Source organism: Tarenaya hassleriana, unplaced genomic scaffold, assembly GCF_000463585.1.
Source record: "Tarenaya hassleriana unplaced genomic scaffold, ASM46358v1 Cleome7, whole genome shotgun sequence".
Taxonomy (NCBI): domain Eukaryota; kingdom Viridiplantae; phylum Streptophyta; class Magnoliopsida; order Brassicales; family Cleomaceae; genus Tarenaya; species Tarenaya hassleriana.
The window spans coordinates 3391090-3410245 of NW_010969548.1; the positions used below are offsets into that span (position 1 = coordinate 3391090).

A 19156-nucleotide genomic window follows, 5' to 3' on the forward strand; every position below is an offset into this window, starting at 1 on the left:
GAATTGCTCGAAGCAAATCTACAATGGTTTATGGCTTTTTAGTGTGAAGTTTCAGCAGCAGAAATCTAGTGTACCAAGAATGAAAACCTCGCACAGTGAACATACAGAACCGGTAGAATTGACGAATGCTCCTTCCCTTTTTCGATCACAGTTGCTTGTTCATATAGAGAGAAGGCATAATATCCAAGTTCCCCTGTATATATTAGATGAAAGACCGAGTTAAAGAATCAGAAAGTCCCCCTTTCCTTAGCTTTGCTCAAAGAAACTTACCAGCCGATGCTCCATGTTCGCATGTCTAATAGTGGCTTCAGAAAAAAAACCAGGGGCAATTTCAGAGTACACAAGTCGATATGCAGCTCTTGCACCAGCAGTGGCTTCAGAAAAAAATCCAGGTGCAATTTCAGAGTACACAAGTCGATATGCAGCTCTTGCACCAGCTATGTCATCATTCCGCTCTTTAAATCGAGCAGCAAAAATGTGAATCCGAGGATCTCTCTGACATAAAACAAGAAGCAGACCGATAAAGCAGATATAGAGGAACACCCAACAGGTGATTATGCATCACCTTAACTATTGCTATTAGCCAGAAACCTTCAAGCATCCATGTAACAGACTCAGTTTACCAAGTTGGAGATGCCCATTCAACCGTTGTTTGAGAAAGTGCATCATACGTTTTGTAGAGGGATAAATATTACAAGGATCTTCAGTAAATCATTACAATTACATACCTTGACAAAGATTTGAGTTGCTCGAGCAAGGGCATTTTCTGCTAGATCCATACGTCCATTCTCTTCCGCGCATGATGCATACCACATCCAGAATTCAGGATAATTTGCACACGCAATCAAACATCTTTCATACAACTTAACCACCTATTCAAGAGGAAATAATCGGTTGTAGAGCATATATCGTGATTACTATGACGGAAGAAAACATACATATGAAACAGAGCATAAGTGAGAAGAAAGAAATACACCCGTAGCAGAAAAAACGGATCATTATGAAGATGACGATTCCTGCACTAACAAGACTCGGGCCTGTAACGCTTGAATCTGATGTTTTAGTTCACTGGCCAGTGAGGGTTTGAACAGTTAGCATTGAAGTTAACAAATGTTGTGGTCTTAGTTCAGTTTCCTTCATCGAAGTTGCTTATCCAACTATCACGTTGGGTGATAATGTATTAATCCGGAAAGGTAGGACTCGATACCTTATTGAAGTCACCTTCGTTTTCAATGAAATCCAGATAGTTATGCCAATTCTCACGCTCCTCGATATCCAGAGGCCTTGGATGAAAATAAGGTCTCCTTATAGCCATTTCAAAGCCAATGATCTTACATTCAAATTCTTTAGCTTTCTTGTACATGTGTTCTCTGATGGCAACATATTTTTTCACCTCCTCGGAATCAATAAAGTCAGCAGTTTCCTCCGCAGAACTCAGCTCAGACAGAGGCCTCACTTCGGCTAGTTCCTTAAAACTTCAGAACAAACAATGTCAGCACTTACCAAATTTGCAATAACACAACCAAATGTCCACTGAATAAGCCAGTGCCTGCACTGCTCTTTCGTAAACCGCGATAACTTTGCCCGTTTCCCCCAACCGAGCCTCGTGATCAGCATATTTTCTCCAGTACCCATAGCACAAAGGAAACTAGAAAAGCATTATAGACCTTTCGGATTTTCGTTATATTGTCATGTACATGGTTCAGAAGCAATAACGTGAAGCTATACATAGCAATGGGATTGAGAAACTGATATAGAAGCTTAACCAAAGGAGAGCACATGTGACAGCGATTCATTAAGCACAAACTAAACCGTCATCTATGTTTTTTACAAGATCCAAATATGGAAATATGATCTAGACGCCAAATACAGTTATAGCATTGTCATAGAAATCCAAGCATACCTCAGCCACCTTTTCTGTCTCATCGATTAGGGCAATCCATGCATCAAACTCTGCGGAATCTGCTTCTACGATATTCCATAGTCGCTCCTCTTCGGAGGAAATAACAGGTTCTGTCATAGCTGAGACAGGTAATCGAAGAACTTCATGTCTGAAGTTAAGCTCGAGTTTTTACATAGGAACTGTAAGAAGCGTTAATGACGTCTTCGTCAGGACAAAGAATAAAACTAAACGCACAAAACCATAGAAGATCGGGGGCTCTAATTCCGACAATGACATCCAGAAAAACATCAAATTTCCAGAAATCTCTTCCAAGTACCCGCTCCTACGACTTCCTCGTTGACCAAAGAGGCATTATCGACGCTCTCTTTGAGATTTTGGGAGAAGATCCGAGATGGGTCTTGGGATTTTTGGGTCGGAGAGCGGTTGGAGATGAAGTTGGTGTGATCAGCAGAAACTGAAGAAATGGGAAAAGCCCAGAAGATTGCGAAGCAGATTAAGGATCCTTCCATGGGTTTCATTCAGGATGAACAGAGCTCCTCCAAAAATTCTTCACAAACCGCGTTAGAGTCAACGAGAAAGGAACAAGAACCCACCATTAACGCAGTGTTAACTCCAAGTGAAAATTTTAAAGTTGGTGGATTTTGATTTGATAAATAAAAGAGAAATGGTCGGTTGGCGTGTCAAAGTCAAACAAAGGGTTAGATTTGAACGGTCATAACACACACACAAAAAAACAATATATATATTGGGAAATTCATTTTGGTACATTACTTTTAAAAAAATACACAAAATACAAGATTACCGCTATGGTATAAAATATTTCTTACCATACATGTAACATGTTGGATATGCGATATGAGTATGCAAATGCATGTGTGTGTATTCTTTCTGACGTTTACATTTTTTGTCAAAATTTTAAAAAGGGGGAAAAAGGATTTGTTAAGTTAAGGTGGAATGCCTAATTGCTTAGGGTTTTCTGATCATGCATGGCTCTGTAAAGGGGAAAAAAAAGGATAACATATGGTAAAATTGCAAGTAGCCTAATATTTTTCTGATGGCATAAATGTAGATAGGGGTTTATATATATATAGCATTGCCTTCCCTTGGGATCTTAAGTACTAAATAGACCCTAAACCCAAAATTGGGTACATCTAGGGTTTTCTGGTTCCACAATTTCCCCCAAATCAATAGAGTTGGGGGGCGATGATCGACGGAGATAGAATACGACATAATGGAGGCTCCCGAAGAGGCAACGTGTTCATATCTTGGAAAGGGTAAAGCGGAGATCCCGGGATTGGAGGAATCCGGTGGCAGCGAAAGCAGCGGAGAGGGCGTGATCGGGAAAGGAGGTTCTTCATCTGCCGTGTCTGGATCTTCTTCTCCGACAGAAACCAAGGCGGGGCACTCTCCGAAGACGACGATTCCAAGGAATTTGAATGGGAGTACGACAGCTTCGACGGCCTCCAATACGAGTCTCCTGCTGAGCACGAATGCCCCGACGAGGAATCCTGTCTGAAATTCCGCAGATACAGGAGGCAGTATTATGAGCACAAGGTATTGAGTTTGCACTTGGGAACTTGTTCTGTCTGATCATCGCATGCGGTCCTGTGAAAGTTTACGTTGGGTAATTAATTACAATGCTAGGTTATCTCCCTCGACCTTACCAGTTTCTATATCCTCCTTGTCATGGTTAAGGGATTCTACATTGACCCAAAAAACATACAAAGGTACCAAGTGAGAGAAATCAGTCCTTACACCATTGAAGAGCTCGAGAAAGAGTACGTCAAACCAGGCAAAACTCAGCGTCAGCAAATGGAAGATGCGGCTAAGAAGGCTGTTACGAAATTCAACCAGTTTAATGTAAGTTCATGTATATGAAAAGATTTTAGCCGTTTAGCATGTTAGACCGTTGTGTTTCTTAGGGAACCCATATGGCATTTGAGAAATTGGTGAGGGTGAACATATCCTGGTCCTCTAGAACTAGAGCGTACATCACTATATTGGCCAGGAGAATCCCGATGAACCATCAGTGGAGTACCAAGTGAAGGTACAGCGTAGGATCCGCCAGGAGTTCCAGCCTATTTTATGCAGGCCTGCCCCTAGGCCCCCTACAAAGTGAAAAGGTCCTGTCTAAATTTCTTGTTTCAAAGTTTGATTTTTTGCCATGTGGAAAGACAATCTGCAACTGAGAATCATGCGGGTATATATATATATATATCCTATGGTGTGCCTTGATCTGCATGAGTATATATGAAACAAGTTGGTAATTTCGTACATAATTTGTGTCCATGCACATATGATAGTAGTAAAAGGTGTCGACATAATTTCTTGAAACAAGACAACAGATTGCTGTCGTGTTCTCTTTTTTCACGGGTGGTCTCAGACTTATGCATTGAGTCATTGGGCGTTTGGATGTCGTCTAATATGAACTTTGTCCGCGCCTTCGACGGTATATGCATTGGTAAAGTTTCAAAGTTAATTGAAGTTCACGTACGTCAACCATATGTTTCCATTCTGTCATGTTTCATAGTGAGATGTGTATGCCCATATATGATTGCTATCTTTATTATATTGTTTTTTACAATGGTTCTACGTCATTAAATATCCAACCTAATTGTTCAACAATGCGTCGGTGAAAAAGGTGAATAGTCTTGGGCATAAGACGGTAGATTTTCGACCCATGGATGGATCTAACTGAGTTTCAGACGAACGATGGAGAGATAAATGAGTTCAATTGCCTTAAAGTGATGAAAACTAACGAAGAGTAATACACGATTCGTCACAAATTAATGGATATATATTGTTATATCATATACTAAAATTTCGGGGAAAAGGAATGGCACAATTGTAAATAGGGTTAAATACACTGCGGTGGAATAAAAGTATAAGACGATTCCACCCTTGGGATCGTAACTCGACTAATTAGCTCGTGGGAGCCCTAAATTGAGACGAAAAGTGCAGTTAGGGTTTCTTCATCCCAATTTCTCCGGCAGCTATGGAGCCTGTTTCAACGGAACACGGCACGATGGAGCCTCCTGCAGCGGCTTTGCGTTCATCTTTGGGAAAACGCAAGGCGGAGATCCAAGACCTTAAGGATTCCGATGGCGAGGTCGAGAAAGGAGGTTCTTCTTCTCCGACCGAAACCACGGCGGAGCACTCCGAAGACGACGATTCCAAGGAACTGGAATGGGGGTACGACAGCTTCGACGGCCTCGAATACGCCTCCCCTAGGGATTACGGGTTTTCCGACGACGAATCTTATCAGAAATTCCGCAGATACATGAGGCAGTATTATGTATACAAGGTATTGACTTTGCCCTTGGAACCTGTTCTGTCTGAATGAATATGGCCTTTTTTCAGATCACGTAACAGTTGTCTCATTACGACATAATTAGAAGCTAATCTGCCTCGACCTTATCAGTTTCTATCCTTGTCATGGTTAGGGGTTTTACATTGACCCAAAAAACATTCAACCGTGCCAAGGGGGAGGAATCGGTCCTTACACAGTTGAAGAGCTGGAGAAAGTGTACGTGGCACCAGGCAAAACCAAGCGTCAGCAAATGGAAGAATTGGCCGAGGAGGCTTTGCAGAAATACAACCAGATTAATGTGAGTTCATGCGCATAAATTTTAGTCGTTTAACATCTCGTCCATATTGTTCTTTCTTGTTTTGTTTCTTGATTCGATGATGGTATCTTAGGGAACCAATGTGACATTTGAGAAATTGGTGAGGGTGAACATATCGTGGTCCGCTACAACAAGAGTATACATCACTCTCTTGGTCAAGGAGAATCCCGATGAACCCGATGAACCTTCGGTGGAGTACCAAGCGAAGGTTCAAAAGAGGATTAGAGAAAAGTATCAACCGGTCTTTTGCAGGCCAGCCCCCTTTCAGATGGCAAAAATACTGTAAAGGTTTTGCAGTCTTGGTAGTTAATATTCATGTGTTATGCATCATCACAGAGATATATGGTGTTGATCACATTTTTTAGCTAATTGACGCAGATGAGAGAGATTTTTTTGGAGAAAGTTATTTGATTACTCTTTATTTTATTTCTTTTTTATTTCATCTCTAAGGTTTTAGGGTTAAACCCTGAATTATGTATCTATGCCCTCCTGTTTAGTTGTGCGTTTCGTTCCATTGACTTGGTTTTCCCAAGGGTAAAAAACTAAAAAATGGTTACTACTATTGGCTGTTATTAGAATATATATATGTAGAACTGTTGATTTGTTGGTTTAATATGTTTTGGTGTAGTTTGGTTAGGGTTTGTTAGGGTTTCTCTTTCTCTTCTTCTATTTGTATTTAAAGAACCTATGATGAATGAGAATCACAAAAAAAAACATTTTCCCAAAATCTCTCGCTAACTCTGAAATATCAAAAACTGTTCCTTAATTAAGTGTACATGAAATAAATTAATGTTTTGTCTCACCCTACTTTATGAACTACGCATGTTTCTAGTGGTTGGACATGTTATTATTAACAAAAAGGGGTGAAAAGGCCACCTTTTTTAGTCCTTTTGATATTTATACTCACAAAAGGGTGGAATACAGAAATATAAATGGGGCCTCATCCCCTTGGGATCGTACTTTACCAAAAAAGCTCGGGAAGCCCTAAGTCGGGTCGAAAAGTGCGTCTAGGGTTTTCTCGTTCCGATTTCCCCCAAATCAGTTGTTGAGTTAGAGACGACGATGGAGACTGAACACGACGTGATGGAGGCTCCCGCGGAGGCTACTTTTTCATCTTTGGGAAAGCGCAAGGCGGAGACCCAAGGCCTGGATGAATCCGGTGGCAGCGGAGAAGGCGAGATCGAGAAAGGAGGTTCTTCATCTGCCGAAATCACGGAGGCGTCTGGATCTTCTCCTGCGGAATCCATGGCGGAGGACTCTTCAGAGGACGATTCCACGGAATGGGAATGGGGGTACGACAGCTTTGAGGGCCTCGAATACGAATCCCCTAGGGATAACGGGTTTTCCGACGACGAGTCTTATCAGAAATTCCGCAGATATATGAAGCAGTATTATACGTACAAGGTATTGAGTTTGCACTTGGAACTTGTTCTGTCTGATTGAACATCGCCTTTTTCTGGTCATATGGTTCTGTGAAAGCTTACAAATTTCAATCCGGAATACCTTATAGTGTGATTTGGTGTCTTCGTTCTGGTAGATCCGCTTGAATTTAAGTCAAAGTAGACTAAACTCGGCCTTATAAGATCTTGTGCATTGTACACAGTATAAGGTTATCTCCCTCGGTCTTACCCGTTTCTATCCTTGTCTGGTTAGGGATTTTACATTGACCCAAAAAACATTCAACCGTGCCAAGTGGGAGGAATCAGTCCTTACAGTGATAAACATCTGGACAATGAGTACGTAGCACCAGGCAAAACCATGCGTCAGCACGTGGAAGAATTGACCAAGGAGGCTGTGCAGAAATACAACCAGATTAATGTAAGTTCATATGCAAAAATTTTAGTCGTTTACCATCTCGGACCATATTCTTTCTTGTTTTGTTTCTTGATTCGATGATGGTACCTTAGGGAACCAATGTGACATTTGAGAAATTGGTGAGGGTGAACATATCATGGTCCACTATAAGTAGAGTATACATCACTCTCTTGGTCAAGGAGAATCCCGACAAACCTGATGAACCTTCAGTGGAGTACCAAGCGAAGGTGCAAAAGAGGATTGGAGAGAAGTATCAACCGATCTTTTGCAGGCCAGCCCCCTTCCAAGTGAAAAGGTACTTTCTAAGTTTCTTGATTGAAGTTTGAAATATAAAACTTGCAACTGAGAACCATTTGGAAACTATATAAAAATCCTATGGTATGTATGAAACTTGTTGGTACGTCAACAGCTCAACTCAGTTTAGCATGCTGACTAGTTCTTTCTAGATTGTTTTCTCTACACTTTCTCCCAAAATCTGTTGTCCATGCACAGATGGTAATAGCAAAATGAGAACAGATAATTTCTTGAAATAAGTCGGCAGATTTTTGTTTTGTTTTCTTTTTTCGAGGGCAATGTCAAGCTTCTGCACTCTGCCATTGAATGTCTGACTAATGTGATATTTGCCCACACCTTAGACAGTAAAGTCGGTTGTTGTCTTAGTTACTTGGATGGATGAAGTATTTATTCATTTTAATTTTCAGAATTGCAGACTGATGCTGCGGTGCCATCAGGCGAGGAGGACAGTCGTATGTTTCTATTCTTTCACGTTTTTAAGCTGCGTATGTAGTTTTGGACTTGGACATCCGCATGCGCATATGTGTTTGGTATGTCCTTTATTGGGGAACGAAAATGTCTTGCACTGGTATTTATATGACTGAGAACACTCCGTTGTAAATTAATAATCTGGTTAAAATTATGAAATGGATTGCAGTGTTTGACGGCTACTGCAGCCCTTTAGGGCTCGTCGTTTTGGATTTCGATTTTTCTTGCGTTTCAAGAAATTGTGACCCGATGTAATAGAACTTAAATCGGTTCAGTTTTATTGCTGAACGGTTTGGCTTGTTTCGAGTAATGATAAATTAAAGTAAAAATATGGTTCGGTTACAATAATCTTTTAAGGGAGTGTTTAATTCGTTTTCGGGTCGTGATTTTGAAATCTTTCGTTTGAAGTTATGTCTGGTCTCACACTGTGCAAGAGTTTCATTAAACCCGGGCGTACAAGTTCTTGTTATGACAAGGATTATTTACGGGTGATCCAAAAATTATTCCATGGTAATCTATTAAATCTTAATCAAAATTATATTCCATTGGTTACTATGGTTATGACAAAGATTCTGTACACAAGTTGCCATAGTTATTTCTATATTGAATGAAACTCAGGAGGAGGTAAGAATCTTTTGAACTTCATTGAAATAGATGAGTGATATTGATTTGCTGATTTTATTTTCATATATTTATCTAATTATCTAAAAAATCTTTTAAATTATATAAAAATTAATAATTTGAAATCTACATAGAGATATACCTAGAGAGGAGATGAGGAAGTGAGGAAGTGAAACCACTCAACATAACATGAAATATTTAATATAACAAACCATAAAATTATATCGAAAAAATAGAATTGAAACAAAGAGATATACCTAGAGAGGAGATGAGGAAGTCGATGGCGATGCAAATCGACGTTTAAATCGTCAGACCCACAACGACGAATTTGGAAAAGTAATGTTCTGAGTTCTGAGTGAGAATGAAAAAAAGAATTCGTAATGGAGAGAGATCGAGAGAGACGCAATATAGGAAGAATAAAAAAAAGAGGTGAAGAAGTTAAAGTATGAAATCGTAATTTTATTAATATCAGTTCACGAGCTGACCGAGCTGGTTCGGTTGGGTTTGAGCTCGCAATGAATTGATTCGTTCAACCTAATTTTTTTTTGTCTTATATTTTTCCAACTCAATTCGACAGAAAATGAGCCAACCGCGAACTGATTCACGAATCTAGCTCATTTTGACATAACTGGTACGAAAGACTTGCTCGTTCATTTTTAGGGTGCATTATTGTATATATGTGTGTAAATTGTTATAGTGCTTCTTTCGCGTAAATTGAAATTGTACAGTTTTATATTAATGCAGTCACCATTTAAACTTTTTGATATATAAATAGTCCTAATATTTTCTAATCCCGAATACAGGAGGAAACATCCGAATTTATGGATAATTATAATTAATATATAAAAAATTTATAAACTAATATAACCTAAAGTTTTGTGTCTACCCATGAACTGTGAAGAAAAAGACTCAGTCTAGAGGTGGACACGGGCGCGTACCCGGACTTTTTAAGGTGTTTTTATTTCAGCTTCGATCTCGTTGGGTTTTCGATTGCAATGTCTCAATCTCTATCTCACGAAATCCGGATACCCGAATTTTGATACCCGAATTTTGGGTATCCGTGACACGAGACGGGATACCCATGCATGTAACCCTATATATTTTGTTGTTCGAAATATTGAATTACATTTTAAAAAATGAACAAATTTAAAACCTAAATCCCTGTAAAATAACCTTTCTTTCTATTAGACTATTGACTACATAAAAAAAAGGAGCAATTTTTTTTTTTTTTGTAAAGGTAAATATGTATTAACTTCAAAATATGTTGTACAGTAACGATTGGTGTGAGAACATCAAAACACCCAATCCCAAGATGCAGTAATCAGACCCATATGAGATAATACAAAATCTTGAATCAACTACATTCAAAGTATCGAAACCAAATTGTTAGCAACGAATCGTGTGCATTCATGTCCATGCTTGAGCCTTTGAGCGAAGAAAGCCGCCTTCGTGTTGTAGCTAGAATATCCTTAAGGATAATGTCCGCCAGTTTGGACTGAGTGTCGTGAAGCCTAGTGTTTCGTTCCCTCCATATTAGGTATATAGCCGCTTGTAGCAGTAGTTTGACCATGAGCCTAATCATCGGGTCATTCGAACATCGGTTTGCCCATATGAGAACTTCTTGCAATGATGATGCCAAACAGTCCGAGAGAGGACATGAAACCAGCAAAGAGGTCCAAATCCCATTTGAAAAATCACAGCCAAAGAAAATATGATCTGTAGTTTCAATTTCCGACCCACAAAGTAAGCAATCAGGGGGTGTATTTAACCCCCACGAGAGCAATCTATCCCGCGTTGGTAGCCGTTTTTTGACAGCCAACCATGAGATAAACGCGTGTTTAGGAACCGAGCCAGTAAACCAGATGCTCTTGTGCCATGGAGCGATGTCAGTCGAGGAGAAGCAGTGAAGTAAATTCCAAGCCCTGGACGTACTGAATGACATCAATGAGGAATCAGAATAAGTGGATGACCAGTAATAGGTATCTACCGCATTCGAAGATCCAGATAATCCCAGCTGAAGAAGCTGGTTGTGGAGACTGACTTCCGCTCCACTCCGTGCAGGAGGTAGATGCTAGCTATCCGAAAAATAAACAGCACTCACAAGGGATTGGCGAGGGATGCCCAACTGTCGCGGACCGGATTCTCCTAGTTCAGCAATCAGTGGCCCCTGTGGGAGCCAAGAATCCAGCCAGAAGTGGCAGGAAGATCCGTTCCCCAATCGACACCTTAAGAATGTCCTAACCTCTGATCTCAGTTTCAATAACTTCTTCCAAGACCAACTCCCTTTGCCCGTTGTCTTGAGATCCCAGAATGCTGGAAGATCCAAAGAATGCTGGAAGAACTGATATCCTGCTACAGGAAAAACACAAACACCAGCAAAGCACAAGGAATTCAAATTGCGAAACACTATAGAAATAGATCAGAACCCAGGGAACTGGTTGCATCAATGTGCAACTTACGGGCTTAGACCCAAGGCCAGGATGTAATGCTATAGTTGATAGTTCTTATATGTATTTTGTAGAACCATACAAAACTTTGCATACAAAGTTGAAACTACTGTTACAACTTGCAAATTTAATTTGTAGCGTATAGCTAAAATTGTTTTCTAAAAGAAACACTAAAAAAAACATATGTGTTTCGAAAAAGAAGCGTGATAAGAGAATCAAAATCAAATTGGAGATAAGAAACATAAGAAAATGATCACGGTAATATATGAACTAATTAGTTGTGTTCTTTGTGTATGTATGTATTGGTATGCAAATTTGATCATGATGACTATGATGATGATGATACGTGCAGATTAATTAAAGGTATCAAGACCTTTTTTTAACCCCGGTTAAGCTTCTACTATATCTCCTTCTCTCGCTAGAAATATTTTGCATCTCATAGAAGATATTTACAGGATTTGTGAGACTTATATATAAAACAAAATTAACGTTTTAACGGGGATTTCAAAACTGGTTTTCACATCGTAATATTATCGTAACGTTATTGTAAGTATCCAAATTCAATCGTTTCAAGTCTATATAATATTTTTAAAAAGAAACCAATACATGTTTTATCTTTATTTATTTTTTAAGAAATATATTTGAAAAAAATACTAGAAAATATTCAATTTTTAATTATATCATAATTTAATAAAATTAATATTATCGAACTACATAATTTAATTATTATACAAGATAAAATCAAAATTACTTAATAGATAAACTTAGGATAACATATTTATATTCGTAAAAAAAATGTATATATATCACTAATTTATTACAACATTTCAATGAAAACAAAGGGCATCGATTGATATTTTATAAACTATGATATTTGTCATAGCTAAATATATAAATATTTAGTATTATAAATAGCATTTTATTTTAAATAAAGAAAATATATTTATATTTTCGTTTAATAGATTTATATTTACATATTGTTGATATTTCGGAGTAGATAATTACATGGTTTGTTCAAAGCATCATCTTTACATAATTTAGTTATGAATCTTCTAAATACGAAATATTCAATTTATAGTGTAGAAATTGATAGAATATTATTTTGTGATATTAATCTTTTGACCGTGGCCAAAAGAAGGTCGACAAAACAAAATGGACATAAATAGAGTGCAAATTTAAATATACAAAATGAGTTAGTTGAAATACTGATGAGATTATATAAATTTAGCATCCAATGTTTGATTTTGAAATATTTATTAAATTAAATATAATATTATTATTATGTTGTTAAGAACAACTAAATTTATATATATTGTTGTTTAAACCTATATTTTCCAAACTTTCGATACTCATATTTTTAAGATATCACTCGATTTGTTACAAAAACTACTCTTTTTTTATCGAATCATAAAATTTATTAAAACATTATTATGATATTCCACATTCCAATCCTAAGCTAAATTGGGATGAAAAAAACAATTTTTTAATACAATACAAGTTGAATTAAATGAAAAGATCCAACTAAATTAGACCAAATTTATTTAAATTAAAGTAGATCAATTTCATACGATTGTTTAACCAACATGATTATGAAAAAAAAATATATAATATACAGATATTATATAATGTTAATTTTTAATTTTTAAGATAAAAGTGACCAAATCTTAGGTCGTAAAAAAATTGACTTAATTTGTAGTAATACAAATGAAAGATATATCTATAAAATGTAAATACTAATGAGGATAAATAAATTTAGTATTTATAGCAATGTTTTATTGTGATATGTTTATTAAATTAAAGATGGTATTATTGTATTTTAAAAAATGAATAAAATACGGATCCAGACGGATAAAAATTTGTGAAATATTTTACCAAGAAAAACACTTTGACATGTGTAGATGTGGGTCATTTACATACAAATTTCATTGTACCAAGAAGAGAGATTTTATGAATAATTATATGAAATTTTTTAACATATAACCCAACTGATAAGATTTAAATAGAAACTCGAAATGTAATTTGACAAATAAAAAGTTAGTATCGGTATTATATTCCAACTATTGATTTTAATATTATAATATACGAAAACATAAATATAAATGTTATACACAAATACTTTTTGAAAAAAATATTATTATCTTGATGTTTTCAAAATTGTTTATCATTTTAAATCATTTAAAGATATAAATTATAAATTTAAAAACAAAATATAGTATATTTAACTTTAAAATTAATAATTTTTTTTAAAATTTATATGTATTTATAATTTGTGCGATACGATACAAGATTAGTATCTAGGTTATTATAAAAAAGTGTTTTTGCGAGCTGCTATATAAGTAGTCCTAAAATTTTGTCACATAACAGATAAATTGATTCAAATATTATTTTGTTTGGATTCTAATCCCTAATACACGCTAGCTATAACTAAACGCTAGAAGTTTCATCTCGACCCATAAGCTGTGAAGCAAAAGGCTCAGCCCATAAAGGATTAAAAGGCCTTTCTTTTTTAATCCTTTTTTATATACTCAGAAAAAAATATATAAATAGGCATTCATCCCCTTGGGATCGTACTTTACCAAAAGCTCGTGAAACCCTAAGTCGGGTCGAAAAGTGCGTCTAGGGTTTTCTCGTTCCGATTTCCCCCAAATCAGTTGTTGAGTTGGAGACGACGATGGAGGCTGAACACGACGTGATGGAGGCTAATTTTTCATCTTTGGGAAAGCGCAAGGCGGAGACCCAAGGCCTGGATGAATCCGGTGGCAGCGGAGAAGGCGAGATCGAGAAAGGAGGTTCTTCATCTGCCGAAATCACGGAGGCGTCTGGATCTTCTTCTCCTACTGAAGCCATGGCGGAGGACTCTTCAGAGGACGATTCCAAGGAATGGGAATGGGGGTACGACAGCTTCGAGGGCCTCGAATACGAATCCCCTAGGGATAACGGGTTTTCCGACGACGAGTCTTATCAGAAATTCCGCAGATATATGAAGCAGTATTATACGTACAAGGTATTGAGTTTGCACTTGGAACTTGTTCTGTCTGAATGAACATCTCCTTTTTCTGGTCATATGGTTCTTTGAAAGCTAACAAACTTCAATCCGGAATACCTTATAGTGTGATTTGGTGTCTTCAATCCGGTAGATCCGTTTGAATTTACGTCTAAGTAAACTAAACTCGGCCTTGTAAGGTCTTGTAGATTGTACACAGTATAAGGTTATCTCCTCGGTCTTACCCGTTTCTATCCTTGTCTGGTTAGGGATTTTACATTGACCCAAAAAACATTCAACCGTGCCAAGTGGGAGGAATCGGAGCTTACAGTGATAAACATCTGGACAATCAGTACGTAGCACCGGGCAAAACCAAGCGTCAGCAAGTAGAAGAATTGGCCAAGGAGGCTTTGCAGAAATACAACCAGATTAATGTAAGTTCATATGCATAAAATTTTAGTCTTTTAACATCTCGTCCATTATTATTTCTTGTTTTGTTTCTTGATTCGATGATGGTATCTTAGGGAACCAATGTGACATTTGAGAAATTGGTGAGGGTGAACATATCGTGGTCCACTATAACTAGAGTATACATCACTCTCTTGGTCAAGGAGAATCCCGATAAACCCGATGAACCTTCAGTGGAGTACCAAGCGAAGGTTCAAAAGAGGATTAGAGAAAAGTATCAACCTATCTTTTGCAGGCCAGCCCCCTTCCAAGTGAAAAGGTACTTTCTAAGTTTCCTGTTTGAAGTTTAAAATATAAAATCTGCAACTGAGAATCATTTGGAAAATATATAAAAATCTTATGGTATGTTTGAAACTTGTTGGTACGTCAACAACTCAACTCAGTTTAGCATGCTGACTAGTTCTTTTTAGTTGTTTTCTCTACACTCTCTCCCGATATTTGTTGTCCCATGCACATATGGTAATAGCAAAATGGGAACAGATAATTTCTTGAAATACGTCGGCAGATTTTTGTTTTGTTTTCTTTTTTCATGGCTAACGTCAAGCTTCTGCACTCTGCCATTGAATGTTTGAATGTCTGACTAATATGAACTTTGCCCGCACCTTAGACAATAAAGTCAGTTGTTGTCTTAGTCACTTTCTGCTCAAAGTATTGAAATTCTCGTGGGGAAGTATACACTGGTAAATTTTTAAAGTTAATTTGGATGGATGAAGTATTTATTTATTTTAATTTTCAGAACTGCGGACTGATGTTGCGGTGCCATCAGGCGAGGCGGAGTTACAGTCATTCCCACCTCTTCTTCCATTGTAGCTACAGTAGACAGGTTTGGTTCAGATTCGCTCGGTCCATTTGGAACATGCCGCCTCTAAGGATTGGATGTGTCGCCCAGGGAATGATCAATCTCGCAACCGGCGTCTTATCACTCTTATTCTGCTCCAATGCTCGCTTTACTTGCTATGGTCGGAAAGAAACGCAAAGAACAGTCATTCCCACCTCTTCTTCCATTGTAGCTACAGTAGACAGGTTTGGTTCAGATTCGCTCGGTCCATTTGGAACATGCCGCCTCTAAGGATTGGATGTGTCGCCCAGGGAATGATCAATCTCGCAACCGGCGTCTTATCACTCTTATTCTGCTCCAATGCTCGCTTTACTTGCTATGGTCGGAAAGAAACGCAAAGATCTTCTGTGGTGTATCATTGAAAAGTGGACTCACTTTGTGGAAAGCTAAATGCCATGGTCCGAAATTGTATACTTTATCTTCTCGGCTCCACCCGCAGGATCGATTCGACTCTCCTAACCGATTGATACTACGTTACTCTCTCACGGTAGTTGCATTACATATATACTGTTGTTTTTCTTTTGATTGATACGGTGTTCAGTTAGAGGCACATGGATATTCACTATCGTAGGTATTCAGTTTTAACCGGTTTATGTACACAACTCTATTTTTTTAATACATTTTTACCTTTTAACAAAAAAAAAACGTTGGGAGTATATCTGACTTAACAACCAATAGTCTTATATCCTCTAGGCCTTGGTTGCTTATCGTAGGTTTCAATCAAGAATTTATTATTTCCTGATTTTAAAGATGTAATTTTAGAGTTTTATTTCTACTTAAGAATTTATTGGTACAGTTTTATATTAATACAATCACCATTTACTTAGAAAAATTGTTTTTGTGAACTGCTTTATAAATAGTCCTAATATTTTTTTTTCACATAATAGATAAATTAATTAAAATATTATTTTGTTTGGATTCTAATCCCTAATACACGAAACATCCGAATTTACCGAAACCTATAACTAAATGCTAGAAGTTTCATCTCGATCCATAAGCTGTGAAAAAAAAGGCTCAGCCCATAAAGGGTTAAAAGGCCTTTTTTTATATACTCAGAAAAAAAAATATAAATAGGGATTCATCCCCTTGGGATCGTACTTTACCAAAAAGGTCGGGAAACTCTAAGTCGGGTCGAAACTAGGGTTTTCTCGTTCCTGTTATCCCCCCAAGTCAGTTGAGTTGGATCCGACGATGGAGAGCAAACACGACATGACGGAGGATCCCGCGGAGGCTTTATGTTCATCTTTGGGGAAGCGCAAGGCGGAGACCCAAGGCCTGGATGAATCCGGTGGCAGCGGAGAAGGCGATATCGAGAAAGGAGGTTCTTCATCTGCCGAAATCACGGAGGCGTCTGGATCTTCTTCTCCTACGGAATCCATGGCGGAGGACTCTTCAGAGGACGATTCCAAGGAATGGGAATGGGGGTACGACAGCTTCGAGGGCCTCGAATACGAATCCCCTAGGGATAACGGGTTTTCCGACGACGAGTCTTATCAGAAATTCCGCAGATATATGAAGCAGTATTATACGTACAAGGTATTGAGTTTGCGCTTGGAACTTGTTCAGTCTGATTGAACATCGCCTTTTTTCTGGTTATATGTTCTAAGAAAGCTTACAAATTTCAATCCGGAATACCTTATAGTGTGTTTTGGTATCTTCGTTCTGGTAGATCCGCTTGAATTTAAGTCAAAGTAGACTAAACTCGGCCTTATAAGGTCTTGTAGATTGTACACAGTATAAGGTTATCTCCCTCGGTCTTATCGGTTTCTATCCTTGTCTGGTTAGGGATTTTACATTGACCCAAAAAACATTCAACCGTACCAAGTGGGAGGAATCAGCCCTTACAGTGACAAACATCTGGACAATGAGTACGTAGCACCAGGCAAAACCATGCGTCAGCAAGTGGAAGAATCGACCAAGGAGGCTGTGCAGAAATACAACCAGATTAATGTAAGTTCATATGCATAAATTTTAGTCGTTTACCATCTTTGACCATATTCGTTTCTTGATTCGATGATGGTATCTTAGGGAACCAATGTGACATTTGAGAAATTGGTGAGGGTGAACATATCATGGTCCACTATAAGTAGAGTATACATCACTCTCTTGGTCAAGGAGAATCCCGATAAACCCGATGAGCCTTCAGTGGAGTACCAAGCGAAGGTTCAAAAGAGGATTAGAGAAAAGTATCAACCTATCTTTTGCAGGCCAGCCCCCTTCCAAGTGAAAAGGTACTTTGTAAGTTTCCTGTTTGAAGTTTGAAATAAAAAATCTGCAACTGTGAATCATTTGGAAAATATATAAAAATCCTATGGTATGTATGAAACTTGTTGGTACGTCAACAACTCAACTCAGTTTAGCATGCTGACTAGTTCTTTCTAGTTGTTTTCTCTACACTTTCTCCCAAAATTTGTTGTCCCATGCACATATGGTAATAGCAAAATGAGAACAGATAATTTCTTGAAATAAGTCGGCAGTTTTTTGTTTTCTTTTCTTTTTTCATGGGTAACGTCAAGCTTCTGGACTCTGCCATTGAATGTTTGATTGTGTGACTAATATGAACTTCGCCCGCGCCTTAGTCAGTAAAGTCAGTTGTTGTCTTAATCACATTCTGCTCAAAGTATTGAAATTCACGTGGGAAGTATACACTCGTAAATTTTTAAAGTTAATTTGGATGGATGAAGTATTTATTTGTTTTAATTTTCAGAATTGCGGACTGATGTTGCAGTGCCATCAGGCGAGGGGGAGTTCACGACAGTTTGTCACGTTTTTAATCTGGCGTACGGAGTTTCAGACTTGGACATCTGCATGCACTGGTATTTATATGTGTTTGGTATGTCCTTTATTAGGGAACGAAAATGTCTTGCACTGGTATTTATTTGACAATTTAATCGAGGACACTCCATGCGTGTCTTTTTTATTAGGGAACGATAATGTCTTGCACTTTGTCTTGTGTGTTTTTTCTCTCTGCATACGATGGTAGAGAGAAAGAGCCTCAGTCCTGAATTGTGTTGCCACCGGCCATGGCCGGGCACCCATCCACCCACCATCCCTCCCGATTTCTTTCTAATCTCCTCCACTGAGCACTCATCCCCCCTTATTGATCCTCGTTCTCAACCCCAAACGTCCAAATCGACCAACCATGATGAATCTGCCGGACCACCATCTCGTTAGCAAAAAAGTTGACGAGGTAAATCCATCGCTTCTCTAGCAGTAACCCGGCACCTCTGATCCTCAGCTCAAGTCCCCGGATACAGATCCCCAAACTCGAGCCCGGCTTCTCCTGTGACAAACACTGTCGATCCGATCCTAGAGCTTAGCGTTGTAGGCGTTTGGGTATTACGGATCCTCCTCAAGTATGGCCCTTCATTCTGAATTGGCTGCTAGATGGCAATGCTTGATATATCTGATCCGGAAGAAAAGAAACACACGGATCCATGACCAACTGTTATGACAAGATAATCTGAGGCAAAGCATCTCTTGCTATTCCACTACTCCAGACTTGGTTTCGCAGTGCCTCTGGGGAATTTGTATTTTTCTTTGATCCTTAATCCTAGGGGTGGGCATTTTTACCCGAGACCCGCGGGTTTCCGGGTATCCTGTCTCGCGAGTACCCGGCTTATATGGTTTTATGAGATAACGAGATACAGGCCGGGTTTTTATCTCACAAAACCCGAGTTTCGGGTTTCGGGT

At 38.3% G+C, this 19156-nt stretch overlaps 2 protein-coding genes across 4 annotated transcripts in view; one reads left to right on the forward strand and one right to left on the reverse strand.

Moving 5' to 3' along the window:
• LOC104801125 (pre-mRNA-processing factor 39-like) overlaps positions 1 to 2508 on the reverse strand; it is a 3064-nt gene extending 556 nt beyond the window's left edge. The window contains 7 exon segments of the mRNA XM_010524231.1: positions 75 to 179; positions 182 to 193; positions 271 to 495; positions 729 to 872; positions 1208 to 1475; positions 1550 to 1648; positions 1904 to 2508. Coding sequence (XP_010522533.1) covers positions 75 to 179; positions 182 to 193; positions 271 to 495; positions 729 to 872; positions 1208 to 1475; positions 1550 to 1648; positions 1904 to 1926 — 876 coding nt within the window. The 5' untranslated portion in view covers positions 1927 to 2508.
• A 2375-nt stretch (positions 2509 to 4883) lies between these two features.
• LOC104801126 lies at positions 4884 to 18253 on the forward strand. Of its 3 annotated transcripts, none has more exons than XM_010524237.1 (4): positions 4884 to 5207; positions 5347 to 5511; positions 7437 to 7639; positions 8046 to 8257. In XM_010524237.1, exons 1-4 carry the CDS (start codon positions 4899 to 4901, stop codon positions 8056 to 8058), a joined length of 690 nt encoding a protein of 229 aa, XP_010522539.1. In that variant the 5' UTR covers positions 4884 to 4898; the 3' UTR covers positions 8059 to 8257. The 3 variants fall into 3 exon arrangements, with proteins under 3 accessions (XP_010522539.1, XP_019056593.1, XP_019056594.1); XM_019201048.1 differs by lacking the exons at positions 4884 to 5207; positions 5347 to 5511; positions 7437 to 7639; positions 8046 to 8257 and adding exons at positions 16592 to 16999; positions 17249 to 17413; positions 17492 to 17694; positions 18192 to 18252; XM_019201049.1 differs by lacking the exons at positions 4884 to 5207; positions 5347 to 5511; positions 7437 to 7639; positions 8046 to 8257 and adding exons at positions 16594 to 16999; positions 17249 to 17413; positions 17492 to 17694; positions 18171 to 18253.
• Positions 18254 to 19156: the final 903 nt, after the last annotated feature.